At 31.7% G+C, this 19,152-nt stretch overlaps 1 protein-coding gene across 1 annotated transcript in view; it reads right to left on the reverse strand.

The window, feature by feature from the left end:
• Positions 1–19,152, reverse strand: part of LOC119675471 (dystrophin, isoforms A/C/F/G/H-like) — a 160,528-nt gene that overhangs the window by 1,040 nt on the left and 140,336 nt on the right. Inside the window, exons 17-21 of the mRNA XM_038086678.1 lie at positions 17,909–18,072; positions 17,683–17,788; positions 848–938; positions 674–794; positions 477–610 (exon numbers count right to left, since the gene is read on the reverse strand). Coding sequence (XP_037942606.1) covers positions 477–610; positions 674–794; positions 848–938; positions 17,683–17,788; positions 17,909–18,072 — 616 coding nt within the window. The remainder of the gene's footprint in view (positions 1–476; positions 611–673; positions 795–847; positions 939–17,682; positions 17,789–17,908; positions 18,073–19,152) is intronic.

The raw sequence follows: 19,152 nt of genomic DNA on the forward strand, positions 1-19,152 counted from the left end.
GTTCGTAGAGTTTTTAAGAAATTTGTCGTATAATTTTCATTCAATTCATCCGATCTTCGGATTCTTGCACTATTTTCTCATTTTTGTGTAATTGAAAAAGATAGCTGAATATGGAAACATTTATTTTTCTCATTGGGATGATCAAAATATATCATACAGCATACAGCAATCTGTTTAATCTGTTTTCAATACATATCAAGCGCTATCAGATAAAACATCAATTTATATTGTTAAAAACTAGAACCCAGAAAACAGTAATTGTTCTTATGTTACCATTGACCTTTCACTTTTTTAGTAGATGCACTCTGCACTATGCACTATACTTCTTACGGTTTTCTTGATATCTTGATAAACTTAATATAATTTAAGTTGATGTGAAGAGTATATAAGTTTTATGGCTTAAAAATTTTTCTATTAAACATAGGATATGCAACAAGATTAACAATAATGCAAAAAAACAACCTCTTGTGACTCACCTTAGATTAATTGCCTCAGTCATTTTCTTGACACGTGTTGTGTCATCGGAAGGATAAACTGCAATTAGTTTTTGTGTTAAAACATTGAACATTTCAAATTGCTGTTTGTTTTGGTGCAATTCAGCGTGGAAGGACTGTAAAAGTATTGAAACGTTAATAAAATTGATTTATTTTGATTGGATTTAGTATTAACAAACCTTTTGCTCCTTTTGCTGTGCCTCCAATACGTCAGCTGTGGTGGCTACAGTGCCCATACGCTCCGCTCGCACTTCCATACGACCCAGCCATTTCTCCAACTCCAAACGCTTAGCTTCATATCTGTAGGAATCACTTTAAAATCTCATCTATCAGATATCATAAAATGCATTTACCTTTGTGAGTCCCCGAGCATGTTTTTGAGCTGAGCCGCACGTTGCAGCACACATTGCGAGGTCTCATCCCAATGTTCACGCAAACGAGTTACTGAGAAGAAACAATAAAATAGAAATTTACATTTTCGGAAAAAAATATTCATAATTTATGTTAATGAAAAACCAAACGCAGTTTTAATAAAATTAGCAATATTAAAATGCAAAAATAAAAAATTGTTATAAAAATCAGCGAGAAAACATTGATTAATGAATATGCGCTGGAGCACAACTGCAGTTGCGTGTAACGACAAATATGCGGTGCAACACTCTGCCACTTGTATCCTCGGCATATGTGCAACATGTGCACTTATGTGTGTCCTTTGTGGGAGCTTTGTTATGCAAATGAACCCGAGTAAATGTTGCATGTGTGCTGCTTCACCCGTGCTTCCTGAACTGCAAGAACTGCAAGGATTGCAACATAAATTTTGCTTTAAATTTGATTAACTTTCATGGGGGATAACATATTTCACGAGTGTGTGCTATACTTTGAAGGGGTCCCTCTTTAGTGTCTTTAGTCTCTCTAGTGCTTTCCTCATTAAAAGCATGCATATATTTATTAGTTATTAATATTTTCAATTAGAAAAAAATTATTTTTTCGGGTTAATGATTGTTGAACAAGTTAACATTTGTGATTAAACTTTTATTAGGTTATATTTAGGGGCCCTATGGTACATTTTTGTGGGCTTCTATTTACAATTATTGTTGTTATTACTTAACAGTTATATTATTTCTATTTACAATTATTTTATGATTCAAAATATAAATATTATATTTAGTTAATGTGCCAAATTTAGTTTAATATCGTTAGAGTACGAGTACAACGTCCATATAGATGTGAACACTGTTAGACTCTTTACCTTTCAAACAGCAACGCATATAATCCAAATCCGCAGAACAATGCGGAGCTAAAGAAAATCGCTTCAGTTCTAATACAAAAATAAAATAAATTATTAACAATTTTTTACTGAGTATTGGAAAGTAATCTCAGAAATCTATCTTTCAAAATATAAATTTAGCGCGAAGCATGGAATTCTGCCATGGAATTCAAAATCTCCTACAAACGATATCCGATATTTTTTTGTCTTATTCCGAATATTTTTTTTATATATATTTTAATAGTATAAGTATGCACATATATCATCGAATGAGTACCTTTTTATTAATTTATGATAATAATTCATTCGCTTCGCAGAGCACTGAGAGTTGCATTGCGGAGCATAGTTTCAGAAACTGAAGTATTAGTTTACATGTCTTGAAAGTTTCTATAAAGGCATTTATCTTTCAATAAACTTCCTTTAAATATACATAAAACTGTTGTGAACAAAGATATATTTCTTCTGTGAAGATGTTTGTAAGACGGTCAGTGAGATAACGGCAACTATATACCCGTATATATCGAACCGTAGAATCGATTTAACAATGTATGTTAGTTTGTTATCCTTACATTTGTATCCTTACAAATGTGAATTTAGATATATTATGTAGTTCTCATAGAAACTAACTACCGAAAATGGGTTTTATATAAATATATATATGCGCATTGTGCATTCTACGTTCCACTTCTGATATAAGTATTTAGAGTTGTGTTTAGAATAATAGGAACACAGTTTCAGAAGAACAAAATTTATTTGAGTGAAAACACTTTCTAAGTCCAGTATTCAATTTAATAGATTAGGTAATAGATAATAGGTTCGCTTTATATAACAATAAATAGTAATGTTAAGAAATTAGTTTTGACGCTTGAAATTTTGAATACGTAGTATTTAGTAGACGAATTCTTATTTATGAAAGCCACATAACTACGTACAGCCAATATGGCTCACAACTTATCTTGATGTATTCCATGTCACAAATGATGGCTATTTAAGGAATAGCCATCATTTTTTTGGATACCTGTTTATTAGTAATTCACGTGATTCATGACAGCGGATGGATCTGGTCACTATAAAACTGGAATTCTAATGATATGAAAGTATTTTTTGTCAACTTTCTAAGCTTTAAAACATTATGATGTTATTAGATCCATTTTAATGTCATATTTTATTTTGAATGTGGTAATATCGCTTCACTCATTGTTTCAAAATATATATTTTACCAAGTTTGAGTTCTTTGTATGGTGTTACAATGGGCCATTATTTGAGCTCAATTGGGGTTTGAGTACAAGACCTCCACTCCGACCTAACCTAGCTTAACATTGGCTTCCGTACAGTATAGCTGCGATAATACTTTATCTTTAAGAACAACATACGTATCATCTGCAGATACTCCACCACATAAAACCAGTTTTCTTTCGTGGACCATAAATAATTTTTCTAATTTTCGAATGATTAAATTCATATTCGTAAACTTTTAACAAATCGTTTTTAATCTATTCAACATTAAATCAAGGTTACTAATTTTACTGATATTGAAACTCATTTTAATTATTTGACAAGACAGACAGAAGACAGAGACAGAAGAAATTTGATGTTATAAAAATACGCTGACCTTCAAAATTCGAAGTATTGATATTTTGAATTCAAATTTCACTTTTTTCTTTATATGTTATATGTTATAGGTCATATCTTGAATATACCTGTAGGTTTTTTTACGTTTATATAATATACATATATTTAAGAATACAATACTGAAAAGATGCGAAAAAAGAAAAGACTATATCCAGTTAAAGCTCTTAAAAATTCCCTATATTCGTGTAGCATATGGTTTTTGGATCAATTAAGCTTCTATCATGTGCATAGGTAGAAAAAAAACTTTTTTAAAAAACCAAACAAAATTTTTATAAATATTTCGATATAATTTTTTTGTTGTATTTTTTTTTACCTGGAAGACCAGGAGCTGCATTCTGTGCCAGTTGTGTTTCATCATGTGATGACCGACGTCGCATACGCATTTCTTCCCGTGTCAATCCGCCCGTAGCTTGAGCGGCTGCAGCAGCAGCTGCCGCTGCGGCACGCGATTGTGCTTGATGTTGTAATAACGCAGCCGCTGCAGCTGAACCCGGTGTTTGTCCTGTATTATGCATGACATTACCCGGTATGTTGCCTAGAAGTTGTTGGCGTATATGCTCACGAAATTCACTACTCAAAGGCACTGGCTGATTTTGCTGTCCGCCAGCTACACCACTTCCACTTCCAGGCATTCCCATTGCGTTTGGGTTTGGCTTACCAAACTCTTGTGCCGCTTGTGCTTGAACACGATGGCGGCTATATTGTAATTCTAGTGGTAAATTACGATCTAATGAACGCATATGATGTTCTATGGTTGGACGCATAGAATGCTCTGCAGCATTGTTAGCAGCTACGTTTTGTAGCTGTTGTGTGCGTAACTGTTTCAACTCCTCAAATGATTGTCTTGCAGCAGCCGCTGCACTGCCTACGTCACGACTTTCATCTAATGAAAGGTGGCGTTCGTATGCTGCTGCTCGTAAATTAACAATATGACGATTAGCACCAGTAAGTCCGGCCTTAAAGTTTAAATCAAAATTATTTTGAGCAGCCACGACTGCTGCTTCCATTGAGCGCAAATTCATTTGTTCCTGCATAGCTCTTTCCATGTTGCGTAGCCCACTTTCTATCCCACGCAACGCATCTTCGGAGCCAAAATCTTCACTAGGTGATAGACGTGCTACATTTTTCTTAACATGATTTTCAGGTTCTCGTACTGGTACTGGTACTGGGGAAAGCACAGATCCTTTTGTACTGCTTTCATTGCCTAAGTTAATGGGTGGATCGAAAGGATTTGAGCTACGTTTTATTTCGAATTTTTCTGGTGGCGGAGGTGGCTTCTCTTTAAATTTAACTGCCGCAAGAGGAGAGTTTTGTGCACTATTATGTGCTGAACTTTGTGTTGACGTCGGTTTCTTAGGCAACGGTGGCGGTTGACGGCTAGGTGGTGGCATTGGTATGCCATCTGGTAAGCTTTTAAGGCTATGTCGTTTAGGTGGTATCTCTGGTGGCGGTGCACGTTCTGCGGAACGTGCCGGAATGGCAGGAACTGGCTTGTTGTGTTGCAGCGGCAGTGGTGGCTGACCAGCGCCAATTTGCGGCTTTGGCGGCAAATTATGTGGCGGTGGTGCTGGTAATTGCTGCACTTTATCATCTTGCGAGGCTTGTTTACGTAGGATTTGTTGTGCGCGTATGGCTGCTTGTGCGGCAAGCTCTGATGTAAGACGTGGTATTTCTGGGGCCACTTTAGGCAGATCATTGTCATTAGCTTTGGTAGACATGTTCGAAATTATATTTATTTGTGCGATTGTATTTTGGTTATTTCATTTAACGTTATTTGTTTTTATACTTTTGTTTTGGAGGTGCTCAGTACTTAAAGATAAAATAGTAAAAATAGTTTTTTGCATACTTTTAGTTGGAAAACTACATAATAAAAAAAAACATCGAACACGTTGAGTGTCAAGTACACGGACCGGCTTTTTCGTTTGTTGTAGTTCTGATACGCAAATACTGGAATGAGTTTGTTTATCAAACAAAACTCAACATGCTCCTTTCCAGTTGTACCCTACAAAGTGTGACATGAATTGTTGCGCATAATTTTACTCTCTTCAGTTCTCACTTTTCTACACTCCTACTCTTCACTCTTACTTTGATTATTTTTTATTCAATGTTTTTTGGTGAATACAGTATTTCATTATTTACTGCAAGTTCACCACGCTAAAAATTCGGTGAGTAAACAAAGTGGGACCTTGCCGGCATACATAGTCTTTTGTTTTCAAAAATTTTTACTATCATATATTTATGTGCAAATAATATTTCTATAGTATGTACGTATACGGTTCTTTACATCACCAACAGCAGCTCACTTAAAACTTTTGTCCGAAACTTTCTTAAATACAAGAGCCCAAAACTTTTTAACAACAAACTTTGAGTTGGAACTTAACTCATTGCTACTAAACAATAAATTTTTTAAATTAATATCCGTAATTTGGTTTAGGTAAGGTAAATACAAAACTTTTACGTTTTTACGGTTGAACGCCTAAAACTGCGTTCAGAACAGCGGCTGACCTGCTTATTTCCAAGCACAGTCGCTAGTTGTTGGTATGGGGATTTCCATAAATTTTCTATGTATTCATTTCTGTTTATTTTTTTGTTGATTTTTTGCTGATTATTTGCAATTCAAATAAAAGCCGGCTGTGCTTAATTGCTGGCTACTAAATCACTTTTCTGTGGCTAACTTAATAAGCCCGAAAGTGCACTACGAAAGTTAAGCTAAAGGTAAAATAATTCAAAGCTTTTAAAAGAATTTATGCAAATAATTCTTTTATTGTTTTATATTTAACAATTTTAATGGACTAACGCAAACATTAGTATCATGATACATTAACTATAACATATAGTTAATATATAATCTATAACATATAACAACGGACGCAATAATAAAATAACGCAATAAACAAAAATCTCTAGAGAAAATGTTTATATTACGCTAAGACTTGTTAAAGAAATTATAATTCTGAATTAGGGCGGAGAATCGAAAATATTTATGAAGCGGTTTGAATTTCAGTGACGGAATGATACTCCCAACTATTGATTCACCATTTTTCTAATGCACAACCACAATGGTTCGGATTCTGGCTTGATTCAGCAATAAAAATAAAGTTTATTATATTATTACATAAAAATTATTATAATAATTCCTTTAGAGATTATCCTAATGTAATAATACGTACGTTTTTGCGACTTTATTATAAATATTAAAGTTTTAGCTCTAAAGCATTTAACTATATATATATATATATAAGTGCTTATCTTCCTTATAAAATATAGATAAAGAACGGTTATTATATAACATTTTAATGTTTAGAAACTGTCGATGATCATTCATATCGAATTATTATAATTTGTAACTAGGAGATATACTCTCCCCTATTTTAATTTCGTAATAAATTATATACCATCTATATGTATAGTAATATATGTATGTAATGAAAAGGCTTAGTCTGTTGCTTTAAAAAAATATACAACTTAGGTATTCCCGATCTCAAGTGAACAGTAACTGATAATTGAGTTTGATAATTGATTATCATAGTAAACTGCAAAGTGTCCACAAAGTGTACTCTGTTTTTGCCATGTTACTCGATTATCGAGCATGTATTCGAGATCGTGCATACCCCTAAGAATAAATAAATTATTATTAAGGCGGAAATATTCATTTGTAAATGAATATACAAATATTCTTTTATTCATTTTTGTAAAATATTCGTATAAATAGCGGTATTCTTTTTGCACTCTGAATTTGATCTTTAAACGAACTTCTCTTATTAATTTCAAGATGTAGAATAGTTTTATAACGACCTTTGAAAATTCGTTGAAACGATGCAAATTATTCACACTAATTACTTGCAGTGCTAGGGAAATTATGTCATTTAATCTACGAATCAAAAGGAATATACCAACGGGTACTTTAAAAACTCAGTAGGACGACTTGACATACAATTAACTCAAATATTTACAGCATTCTTCACTCTTTATTAAATTCTTTGAAAATGCCTGAGGACTTTTTTTACTATTTCTAATCGGCACAAAAAAAAACAACAAAAAAAACGACAGAAAAAGTGGAGTAATTTGCAATTCCTTTCTTCTACATTTTCTTTTTTTGCATTTTATTTGTGTTTTGCTCCATAGTCATGTGCTTTGTGCTGTTATTTTATCCTTTTCAAACTAAAAGTATGCAATTAAAAATCGTTGCTTCGAAATTGATGGTCGCACTTAAAGGAATTTCGGTAATCCCTTCGAAAGCATCACCGCATTTCAAGGCAAGTAAGCGAACCTCCTCATTGGTGCATTAGGGAAGCGAAAACAAGCACACAAACTCCTTAAACAGTTGTATTTTGTACTTTTTCATTTGCTATCTAATTCCTCCAGTTCATTTTAAACGATTTTTATAAAAATTCGGTTTAAGGCGGATTTATGTCTTATTGACACACATTTTTCGAGCACAAGCTAATTTTTTTTCATTTTTTTTATCACTTCTTAATGAAGCATTAAAACGGCAATTTAAGCTAAAAATTTGTTTTATTTTTATACGTTCACTGTTTAAGCACACAGAGTCCACGGCAAATAGACAGCGGTAAGTCACTCTATTTGGGTTTACTTTTCGAAACCGTGTCGTGCCATACCGTGTGGCTTACATATGCCACCCTCCCGGTATTGATTTACAAACGCCATGGTAGACAAGTGGAAAATATTCACAGTTGCTGCTGCTGTGCGGCTTTTTTTTTGCCATTTAAGTTCAGCTAATAAAATCGATTAAATGTAAGTAATTTTTAGTTTATATTTAATTTATGAGTTTTCAACATTTTATTGGATTTATTCCAAATTATTTTTATAAAGGATTACGGAAAATTTTTAGTACCGCTCTCTCGCACTGATAAAATCACAACCGTTTGTACGCAGTTAAAAATCACGAATGCTCAACTACGGCTGACTTTCACCATGGAATTGCCTCAAAGTTTACTATTTTTACTCTCATCATTCACGTACATTTTCCATTCTTTACGCTTTTTATTTTCTTTCTATTTATATTATTTGTTTTTCTCTTCTTTTTCATATTTCCTTTTGTCTTTCAGTATCTACTTCTACCTTTATACAATTTTCTTCTTTTAACTTTTAACAACAAAAAACAAGCAACCCCCCACAAACCAACAACAAACAACAACAAACCACAACTCAACTTATAAGCGGCATGCAATATTTTATGAAAATTTCAACACCCGCACGTCTCCTTCGGCCTTTGCATTTGGAGGGTGAACCACCTTTTTCGCTGAGTGTCACGTTTATTATTGTTTCTGTTTGCCAACCTCAGCGTAATTGTAGTATCGTTCCTGTGCTTTCTACTCTATTTATTCATCACTTTTACTCATAGATTCCAACATAGTTGGCATCCTTTACATTGTGTTTATTCTCACCACGTCTTTACGCATTATTCACCACTTCTTCAATTCTCTTTAAAACTTTGCGCATAAGCAGTTGGCAGTTTAAATGCAGTGGAAGATTAGCTAATATAGTGACATTTTTAAAATCGTTCAAAATTACTCAAGGATATTTGTTAAATCCTTTTATTGTGAATTAATTGGGAGTTTCTTTCAAAGAAAAGGAATTAGTTTAGAAGAATTTTAAAAATTGTATTAACAAAAATATTCGTAGATTTTAAGTAGATTTTTAAGCAATTTTTTCCGAATAACTAGTCTAAATCATCCACAGCTTCGATTAGTATGGTGATCTTGGGAAGTGGATATTAACAACTATTACAACTGACTATAAACAATTGGCTATGTCATTCTAATGCAACAGGAGAGACCACTATAAAATTCAGAGACCTAGATTATTGGAAAATACAAAGCAAAATCAACCTAACAATATATGAATAAAATTGACATTAAATTTTACTACATAACACATAGTTAATACGTACGTCTCTAAAACGTATGCCATTACAGAGTACATGCCGCCACTGTAAAAAGTGAAGCTCCAACGCAATGAAATGTCAGTCAACTTCTCTGGCTATATGAGACAAGCTTACTTTGAGATGGTCAAGCAATTGGGTCCCTAACATTTGTCATAATATCCGAAATAAATCGAATATATTTTACTTTATAAATGTAAATGACTTTAAATATTTTATAATAATATTTTATTAGAAATTTTCATATCATCCATTCAATAAAGGTTATATTAGATATATCAAACTGTTTATAATGCGAAGTGGGATATAGAGAAGACCATGATATCGATAAATATTTTTAATAACCATTAAAAAAGGAATCGATTTAGCGAAACCTGTATGTCTATTGGTAAGTTACTCATTTTGCGTTTAAGATAATTGAATAAATAGACAAATCCAATACTAACTTCTCTTTTGTTCTTAAAAAGAATAAAGATTTTTTTTCGTACACAAAAAAAATATTTCAAAGGCTGTTTGATAAGTCAAAAGTGGTAAGTATTGAATCTAAAACTAAAAGTTCATTTACTTTTTTATTTTTCTATATATGCTGCAACGGTATTCAGATTTATGTGTGTTTCCCGAAAAAAGTTTATCATTTGAGGTCCTCATAACATTTAATTATTGGGAAGTTTCCATCAGAATTCAAGGAAATTTTCTATAAGTAAACTTTTTTTCAAATTTGGAAAAAATGAAGTCAGATGAACTCATATCTGATATATATTGTGGTGGTGGTAGAATCTAATTTACTCTATGCATTAGAATTACTTGATTTACTTGTTTAATAAAGATTTTTGGATTTAAAAATTTCACTATTACAGCCCTTTTTTATTCGAAATAGATTACTTATCGTACGATATACAATTCTTAAATAAAAAATATTTCTTAACATGACCAAAACGTACTTGTTCAGAACAGAAAACACAATTTATCTAATGCCGTATTCAAAACATTTCATCCATCTGTTTGCTCCAGACATTTCCCGAATGACTTGAGGTCATGAAGTGAGCAATTTTCCCCATTTTTATTTTTTTTTGTACAAGACAGCATAGCTAATATTTATGTTACTTCAATACGTTACAACGTATACATATATATTTACATTTAAGTCTCACTAAACAAATGTTTAAATATGTTTTGTGATATTGACACATTTGAATAATCATGTATTAAGGTAGCATCTTTATCTTTATCTTGACAAAAACACATTGCAATAATAAATATATCTATTCAAAAATGCATTTTTATTAAGCACAAATGCATAAAAATATTTATTTGTGCTTGACAAATGAAAATTAGGCTGGTAATGTTGATATGTTATTGATACTCCATACAAATGATGTAGTACCCCAAGAAAAATATTTGCAACTCAACACACAGAAAGGACACACATATTTTGTGTAAACTCTTCAGTCTTCATAATTGCACACATAAATAAAACCAAAAAACTTATCAGATACAAGGTACTGAGAGAAAAACTCAAAACCGCAAAACGTCAATGGAAAAGTTATGCAGCAAACAAGCCGTGCTCGGCATTTGCATGGGCTGCACACATCCTGCAACATAACGCAAATAACTACATACTAAATACTACAACGTTTAAGGCTTAAGGCGTAAAACACAAGAAACTTACGGCAGACACAACATACTACACAGTACACACTACACAGTACACAGCACAGACCAAAACTACACAAAAGCAATACACACACTGCATGAATATGATGAATACTGTCGGTCGTATTAAGACTGGGTATGAGAGATCTACCGGATCATATACACGATACCCCGTATCCGTTGAGTGGGTTGCAACTCATAGGCATGAATCAAATGAGTTATACCAATATACTTGCTCACTGGCACACAAAAGCAGAAACACACACATTCCTTAAATGAAAAGGATATGAATAGGATTTTTTCATATGGGATTGTGTTTGGGTGTCTGTGTCTATGAAAAGCATGAAAATACTTGGCAAAATAACTTCGTACAAAAATGTTGCAAAAAAGGTGCCTTCACATAAAACTATTCTATAATTGAGCGTGTAAAAGGAGTCGGAAATTGAAGTATGGTAAAGCAGTTGCCACGAGAAAAATACGTGGCTGACTTAGCGGTACGGGACGCAATGTTTTAGAAATATATATTCTTTGCTGTCAACGCTAATCCTGCCTAAGCAATCTGCCATATTCTTTATACATTAACAATTATTTAATTTAATGCTGTAAATTTAAATTAAAAATTTAATACAACAGGAATTTAGAAGTTTTTTATCAGTGAACAAGATAAGGGCGTGCATTGGGCTTGATAAGGCAAAAGCCTTAAGGCATTCAGCGAAGCGTGTTTACACAATCGTTGAGTTAAAACAATAAGATAAACTCGACTCTGCTAAAGACGAGGATAACGAAAGCTTTTACTGTAATTAAAATAAGGACATATTTATAAAAAATGTTAAAATAAAATAAATATTAAAATAAAATAAAATTTCAAGATTTAAGATCTGCTTTAGGACTTAAGTAATAACAGTACATACATACGGATATATATAATATATGGGTATCTGTGTTTGTATACATATGTATAGATTGCCTAGTCTATATAGAAAATGACGTTAAGATGAAGTACATAATGCATAATGCATAATGATCCGTCCCTTGACAAGCAAATAAAACAGTTTAATGGAAAAATAAAGTCACAGAACTCCAAAGAAATGAAAATTTTTGTTACAAAATAACAATAAAAAAGTCGGAAAAAACGGAAAATTGCATGTCAAATTCAGTTTCCGATTAGAAAGAAAAACAACAAACAAAAGCATTTCACAAAAAGTGCATCAAAGAAGAAGAAAGAAAACAAAAACAAACTAAAAAACCACAACAATTATTTTTCTAGTGTATAATTTTGATAAGGTAAATCGTTGTTGGCAAAGCGTGAGTTTTACTACTAATGCCTCCTAATACGAGGGTGGAAGTAAAAGTTTTTTTCTCCATAAATCAACAATCATATTTTTGTTAGTACAAATTTAATGCCAAAGATACTTAGGAAAAATAATATTCATTGCATTGTTTAAATATTTACATTTGTTGCGTTACATATCTAACTAAGGTCTCGATATTGTTTGACTTTTTATTTCCTTGACATCGGCGGTTTATATCAAAATTTACAACAAGAACACAAAATGTATTATTTTAAGTATTTTAAACTATTTTAAAAACAAACATTTTTTTCCAGATAATTTTAAAACACAAGGACACCATAAACATTTCACGTTAATAATAATTAAAATGTGTTAATAATATGTTAATAACTTTTAGAAACAAAGTGCGCTGCGCTGATAAGGTTAGGTAGCTTTCCTTGCAAAGAATGGTTTTACTGATGCTACGAGAGTATTTACAAAAGTGAGACAAAAAGTGCAGTCCATAGACAAAAACTAACTCGAGTCGAGTGAATCGATGAACGTATGATATCACTATGTTTATTAATTGTTTCATTTATATATTCTAAGGGAAACATTTATACTTTTTGCTCTTTTGACATACCATATGTGTTAACATTTCAATTAAAATATAACTGGCTGTAAATTAGCAGCATGAATTTGCGTTTTGCTATTAATATGTGGTGTGCATTTAGAAATCTGAAAATTGAATGACATTTCAAATAATTAGCAAATAAAACACAATTTGTTTATTTATCTAGAACGGATTCTAGAACGGAATCGAACGGATTAAATGTTCTATGACATTTATTAAATGAATATTAGTCGATGCAGTATAGTGTCTGCATCGACTAAAAGATAACGTGTTTTAAATTAACGTCCAGCTTTGGTCTGTTTCAGAAAGTGATTACTAGCACCAAGGTTCCTGACACCGTCACAGTTAAAGTAACTTCTAAACAAATGACATTTTAGAGGACTCGCCGCTTTCCGGTAAGGAACTTCTTATTTGAAACAAAATATTTGTCAAATTTACAGTGTTCCTGCCTTCTTTAGGCTTCTTTATATTCTGAGAAAACTTTACCTCAAATATAGGTTTGCTATATATTCCTAAATAGGAATATAGGATATAAAAAAATAACCATTGAGGTTTAATGAAATTAGTTTAAATAAGAAGCAATTTCAATTGTAAAGCAATTATCTGTCTATATGTAACGAATTCGCTCTTAACTGATTGCGAATGTCAGAGCACATCTACGGACAAATATAGTTCGCAATCAATCATCGATTACTGCAATAAATATACTATTCCATATGTTCAAGGGTACAATACACGTGTACAATAAATCCTTTCAACGCCCACTTAGTCCGCACAAGCATGTCCTTGCAAATAACAAGTGCACTGAATGTGCCTGAATGCGTTCCACATGCCGAGAAGCAATCCAACAAATTAAACGGCAATGCTGAAGGAAAAAAATTTGCATAAATAATAAATAAAAAATATTTTTATTTGCTGTCGGATAAATACACCAAAAACGAAATACAATCACAACAACATTTGCAGTAGCAACAATCCACTTTAATATTCAAAGGAGAAAAAAAATAAACATGTTAAACTACTACTATAATATCCACACAACACGATAAACAAAGGATAGGACAGCCAAAGCAATGGTATTTGGTATCAATTTACTATAAATGCCGCAACAGTAAAAGCAACAACAACAGTAAGTGCAGTAGTGGTTGCTAGTATCCATGTTTGTTGTACACTCAATAGCACATTCACACACACATATGCACATATGCACATTCACTGGCCACGCACACTCATGCCAGAACAAATAAACACAACGTTATGCTGTCATTTAAATATCTGACATAAACGCGGCATTAAATGCTTGAAAATGTCATAACAAACATAATTGCATCGCAGTGTGGGGTAAGCAGTAGTTGAAGGGTGAAGGCACTGTGAGTGAATTTTATTTAAACAGAAACAGAAAAAATTATAAAAAATACTGTTTGCGGTCAAAGCACATGTGTGTGTGTTTGTGTTGGATGTTGTCAGGAAAATAAAAATATTAAAATTTATCAAAATTTATTTTCTTTAAATAGAGAAATTTAGGATCACTTATAAATTGTAAAAATCATAATTATATTTATATCGTTGACCTGTTTCAATGCGATTAAATTAAAATCATTCATTTCTATTCCTACTTAACGTTCTGCAGTGTGGTGAATAACTAGACAGACCGGCATAAAACAGTGCAATCATTACAAATTCGAGTGACTTGTTTACAGATTTCTCCCCCCTCGACCAATTACGCTTGCGCGCTCTTTTTACTCAGCTTATGCTCCCATTTATTTCTGGTGGGTTAGGCTCTTTGTTTGAACTCACCACATGTTGTGTAATTGTGATTTGTTTATATTTTTGTGATAAATGCTTTTATTCCTGTTTACATGTTTTTCAAAGTATCATTCAGTGTTTTTGAACTTTGCCTGATGATGTTCCTTCCCTCCATTTGTTATTCTTTCACATTCTTGCACTTATCTTCTGTTCTTGTGTTCACGATTTCTTCATTTAACCACGAACAAAGTCAAAGGTTAATGAGAGGATATAAATATAAGTTAATATTATTAAATGTAAATAACAATAGAAACGCACATATATTTTTGAAATTAAGAAATTCTATAAAGAAACGTAGTTAATTTATTGAATTTATTTTGCATTATTTAAAGTGAAAGCCACTAGTAGAAATTATCTTGCTTGACTTAAGAACTGAATATATATTACTAGGATATTCTGGATTGAAACAAATCTTCAGTACAACCAGTTTTCTCAACCATATCACCTTGTACCTAACGGTATACAGAATTCTACTGCAATTAATTATTGACATTAAATTTTTTTTAATTTTTAGGTGTCACTTAATCCCAGAAGAAAATTTAAAGCAATATTACCATTATAGAACCCAAAATGTGCATTCATTTATTATAGAATTTGTAGATAATATTGTATAGGACAAAAATTAAACAAACATGAGTTATAGTAACAGCAAAACAATAAACCAAAGAACAATGGCGTTTCCGCAAGGGTAGAAATAAATAGATTAGATTAAAATATATAAATTAATAATTTCTTGTCTTATATATGCAACTTAGAACCTATTATTAAATCTGTCCGCTCCATAAAAATTTCTTCAAATGCAGAATATGCATTAATACTATTGATATAGCACATTCATTTAGACGATATATATTTTTTTAATATGTCAGACAATACACAACTTCTAATGAACATTCAAGACTCTTTTGGACTATAATCAACTATATCAATAGATAACTCCACCTTTTAAACAATTTCAAACTATAGGAGAATTATAAATAATAACATTAAATAGAATACTTCACTCATATATATTTTTGATAAAATTATATATGCAAATCAGGCAGGCGTTGGACATTCCAACAGTAGTCAGTACGATCGCTCAAAGCGCGCGTCAACCAAGAATAGCTGAAAAAGAACGGTGTGTGCTTTATTTTATTAACACAGTGACCATCGTGTTTACCTGATATAAATCTTTTAGATATATTGGTCTGGTGTATGTTAAAAAGTTAGCTTGACACTTAAAAATACCAAAATTTCGACGTCTGAAGCAAGTGGTAGGCCTTAGAATGGGACAAAATATCGCAATGCCATTTGCGGGCAGCGTGCGTGTGATAGCTTTATTGGCTTCATTTGTTGCACATTTTCTCAGCCACCCTGTAGTTACAGCTAAACATATAGAAACCTTAAAAAAATCTTTAAAAAAGTTTTTTTTAAGAAAACATGAATCAAAGTAAAAAGCCAAAGTTATTTGTGCAAGTATTTAACACCTAAATTATACATTTATATAGAAATTATAAAATTATAAAATTATAATTTTGGACAAGCTACGTCGCTCAGTTGGTGTTTGATAGCCGTTCAAAGCAGACAACCTCATGAATTTTTACGAAAATGGAATAAAGTGAATTTCGTGTGCTGATTAAGCATTGTGGCCAAAATCCACGAATTGGGATACGAACTGCTACCCCATCCAGCATATTCTCCAGATTCAGCCCTCTGTGACTATTTTCTGTTTCCAAACCTAAAGAAATGGCGAAATTCACTTTTTTCCATTTTCGTAAAAATTCACGAGGTTGTCTGCTTTGAACGGCTATCAAACACCAATGGACGATGTAGCTTGCTCAAAATTAAAACTTTGCCCACTGGTAGATTACAGCTGACGGCAGCACTGTTGCATTTGGAGTAACTGCACGGGAAATTCAAAAAGACACTGACTTATCAAATCACTCTCGTATATAAATAAATAATATGCCTAAATTGAATCACGTGTACTACTCCACGCATAGAAACAAAAGAAATGCTCAACTCAACTTAAATGTATACATGTATGCAGCTATAAAAACAATTACAACCTCAGCATTGTCAAAGTGGCAGAACGTACAACACCAGTAAATAAAGAAATGAGTACCGCTAAGTTTTGAAATTTATCTATTTTATTCTCTGACAAAGTATTTGCCATAATAAAGCTGAGCAAGTGTTTTTCGGTAAAAAGTAAAAGTGAAAAGTAGTTTTTAAATATAGGATTAATAGAATACTACTGGAATAATATCAGTCCAGTTCATATCAATTCCAAAACGTGTATGTCATTCGTCTATATTCAAAAACTAAGATTAAATATTTAGTTTTTTTAATGAGGGACGGTAGAGGTCTTTCATTAAATAGAATGAAAGTTAGATTTTAAAATAATAAATAGTACAAATAATAATTTTAGAATAGTTGCATTTACTTATATTTAGATAATAGAGATTTTTAATTTTTCTTTCTTTAATTTTGTGTTTAATATTAAAAAATATAATTATTTTTCTCATCGATATGATTTATATATATCATTTATAATTCATATGTAAGGTTAAATCATTTTTGGTTATATAAATCCTTCAGACTCTTCAGAATCTTCTCCAAAATATAAATTTTAACCAAAGGAGAAGCTTTTTTATACATTTGAACTACATATGAAAATAATTTTGACAAATTATTTAGCAATACTCAATATTTTAAGAATTCTTTGTATTTCATATAAAGTACCAAATCACTATATTTCATATAGTGATTTTCATATTGTGAAAGTACCAAAAATTGGGGAATTGCAAGAATATATTTTCAAGAAATTAATAAAATTCAAAATTGCTGTTTTGACGAGAACTTAAAAAGAATTAGCTATATATACTGATATATACCATTAATATATATGTTTATTGCACTATATTTTCAATACGTTCAAAATAATTTACATGTTTGTTATAAGCTCTTATTAGGTACTAATAAATAAATATTTAAATATTTTAAAATTTTAATACTGGTAATAATTTGAAAATTTTTACCTTTTTCTTGCAACTGTTGTCGTTTCACATCGCCTTTTAGTACCTCTGCCGTATGGACCAACTCATTCAGTTGTGGCTTTTTTAGTTTTAATTCACGTAAAACTTTCTGCAATCATAAAAAATATTAAAAAAAATTAAAAATTGGAGTTGAGCAGCTTTTCTTAAGAAATAATAAATTTCATAAAGTAGTTTCATCATTTCTTTTGCAATGCAACCTGTCACTTACCTCCTGTTTTTCAATGGCCATACGTACGGCATCGACATCGTCTACTGCCACACTTTGTATCTTGATCATATTCTGTTCCCAGTTTAACCAATCCGAAATTTGCAACACAGATTTATCAAAGCTACCGGCCAAAGCACCAGTGCCACTAGGTTCTTCGTTATAATCTGCAAAATTTATTCATTAGACAAAAAGCTATGAAATTAAAATAAATTTCAGCGGTAGAGCTATTATATTTAACTGTATTTAACTATGCTTAACTGTACTTAAACCCTTTCTAGCAGTGCTTTTAAGCCACAGAACCATTTAATGAGATATCCTGTGACGTTTTACACACCCACAACGCGCCATTGGATTTGAATGGACACCACTTATCTTACAGTGAAAAGTGGGTCGCTCGTATACGTATTGCCGACAATGATTATGATAACAATACAGGACAGGGAGCAGTGAGTGCGGCAAATAAATACCAGCAAGTTGGAAATTGAAGAGGATAAAAGTGAAAAACCAAATAATATTATATATATGGAAAAATTGAAAGCGGATACAAAAAAATTGTCATTAAATAGAGCCACTGCAATATCGATTATTGCAATATTGTAGCAATATTGTTGTGCTACTTTTAAGCATTTTTTTCAGCTATTACAATACTGAATTGTAGTATGATTAAAAAGGATTTTAATATCAGAGCTTTAAATTGCTTTGTTAAAAATATATATTAGTTTTTAATAGTTGCAAAACTGAATAGAAGCAGCTTTTAGCTGATAAACACATTGATACAGAAAGTAATTTTTTTGGTGTCGGTTCGCTCCAATGCACATTGAATTTAACTTTTGTGATTAAAATGTATTTTAATATGTTTTAAGCACGATACTTAAAAGCATTTATGTGGGGGCTTCTATTTTTTATTATTTTTATCAGCTTAACCATCAGGCCCACTCTCCCCTCTTAACAACTGAGAGATAAAATTGAGAATATAAATGAAATGTCATGTTAGAAATTGTTTTGTGGTTAGTTTGGCCAATTTGAACGTGATGTAGCACATATGCCCGCATGAGCCACTTGTCAAAAAAAAATAAACGAAATAAATAAAAAATAGAAAAATACATACAAAATATATAAACAAAACAATTTTATGAGATTTCATGTTTTTGTGTTGTTCTTGTGCAGTAACAGATACATTTTGCCAAATTGAAAAATTGAAAAACGAAAGAATGAGCGTTCAAATATCCTAAACATATTCACTT

This window comes from Teleopsis dalmanni, chromosome 2 (assembly GCF_002237135.1).
Source record: "Teleopsis dalmanni isolate 2A chromosome 2, ASM223713v2, whole genome shotgun sequence".
NCBI classification, from domain to species: domain Eukaryota; kingdom Metazoa; phylum Arthropoda; class Insecta; order Diptera; family Diopsidae; genus Teleopsis; species Teleopsis dalmanni.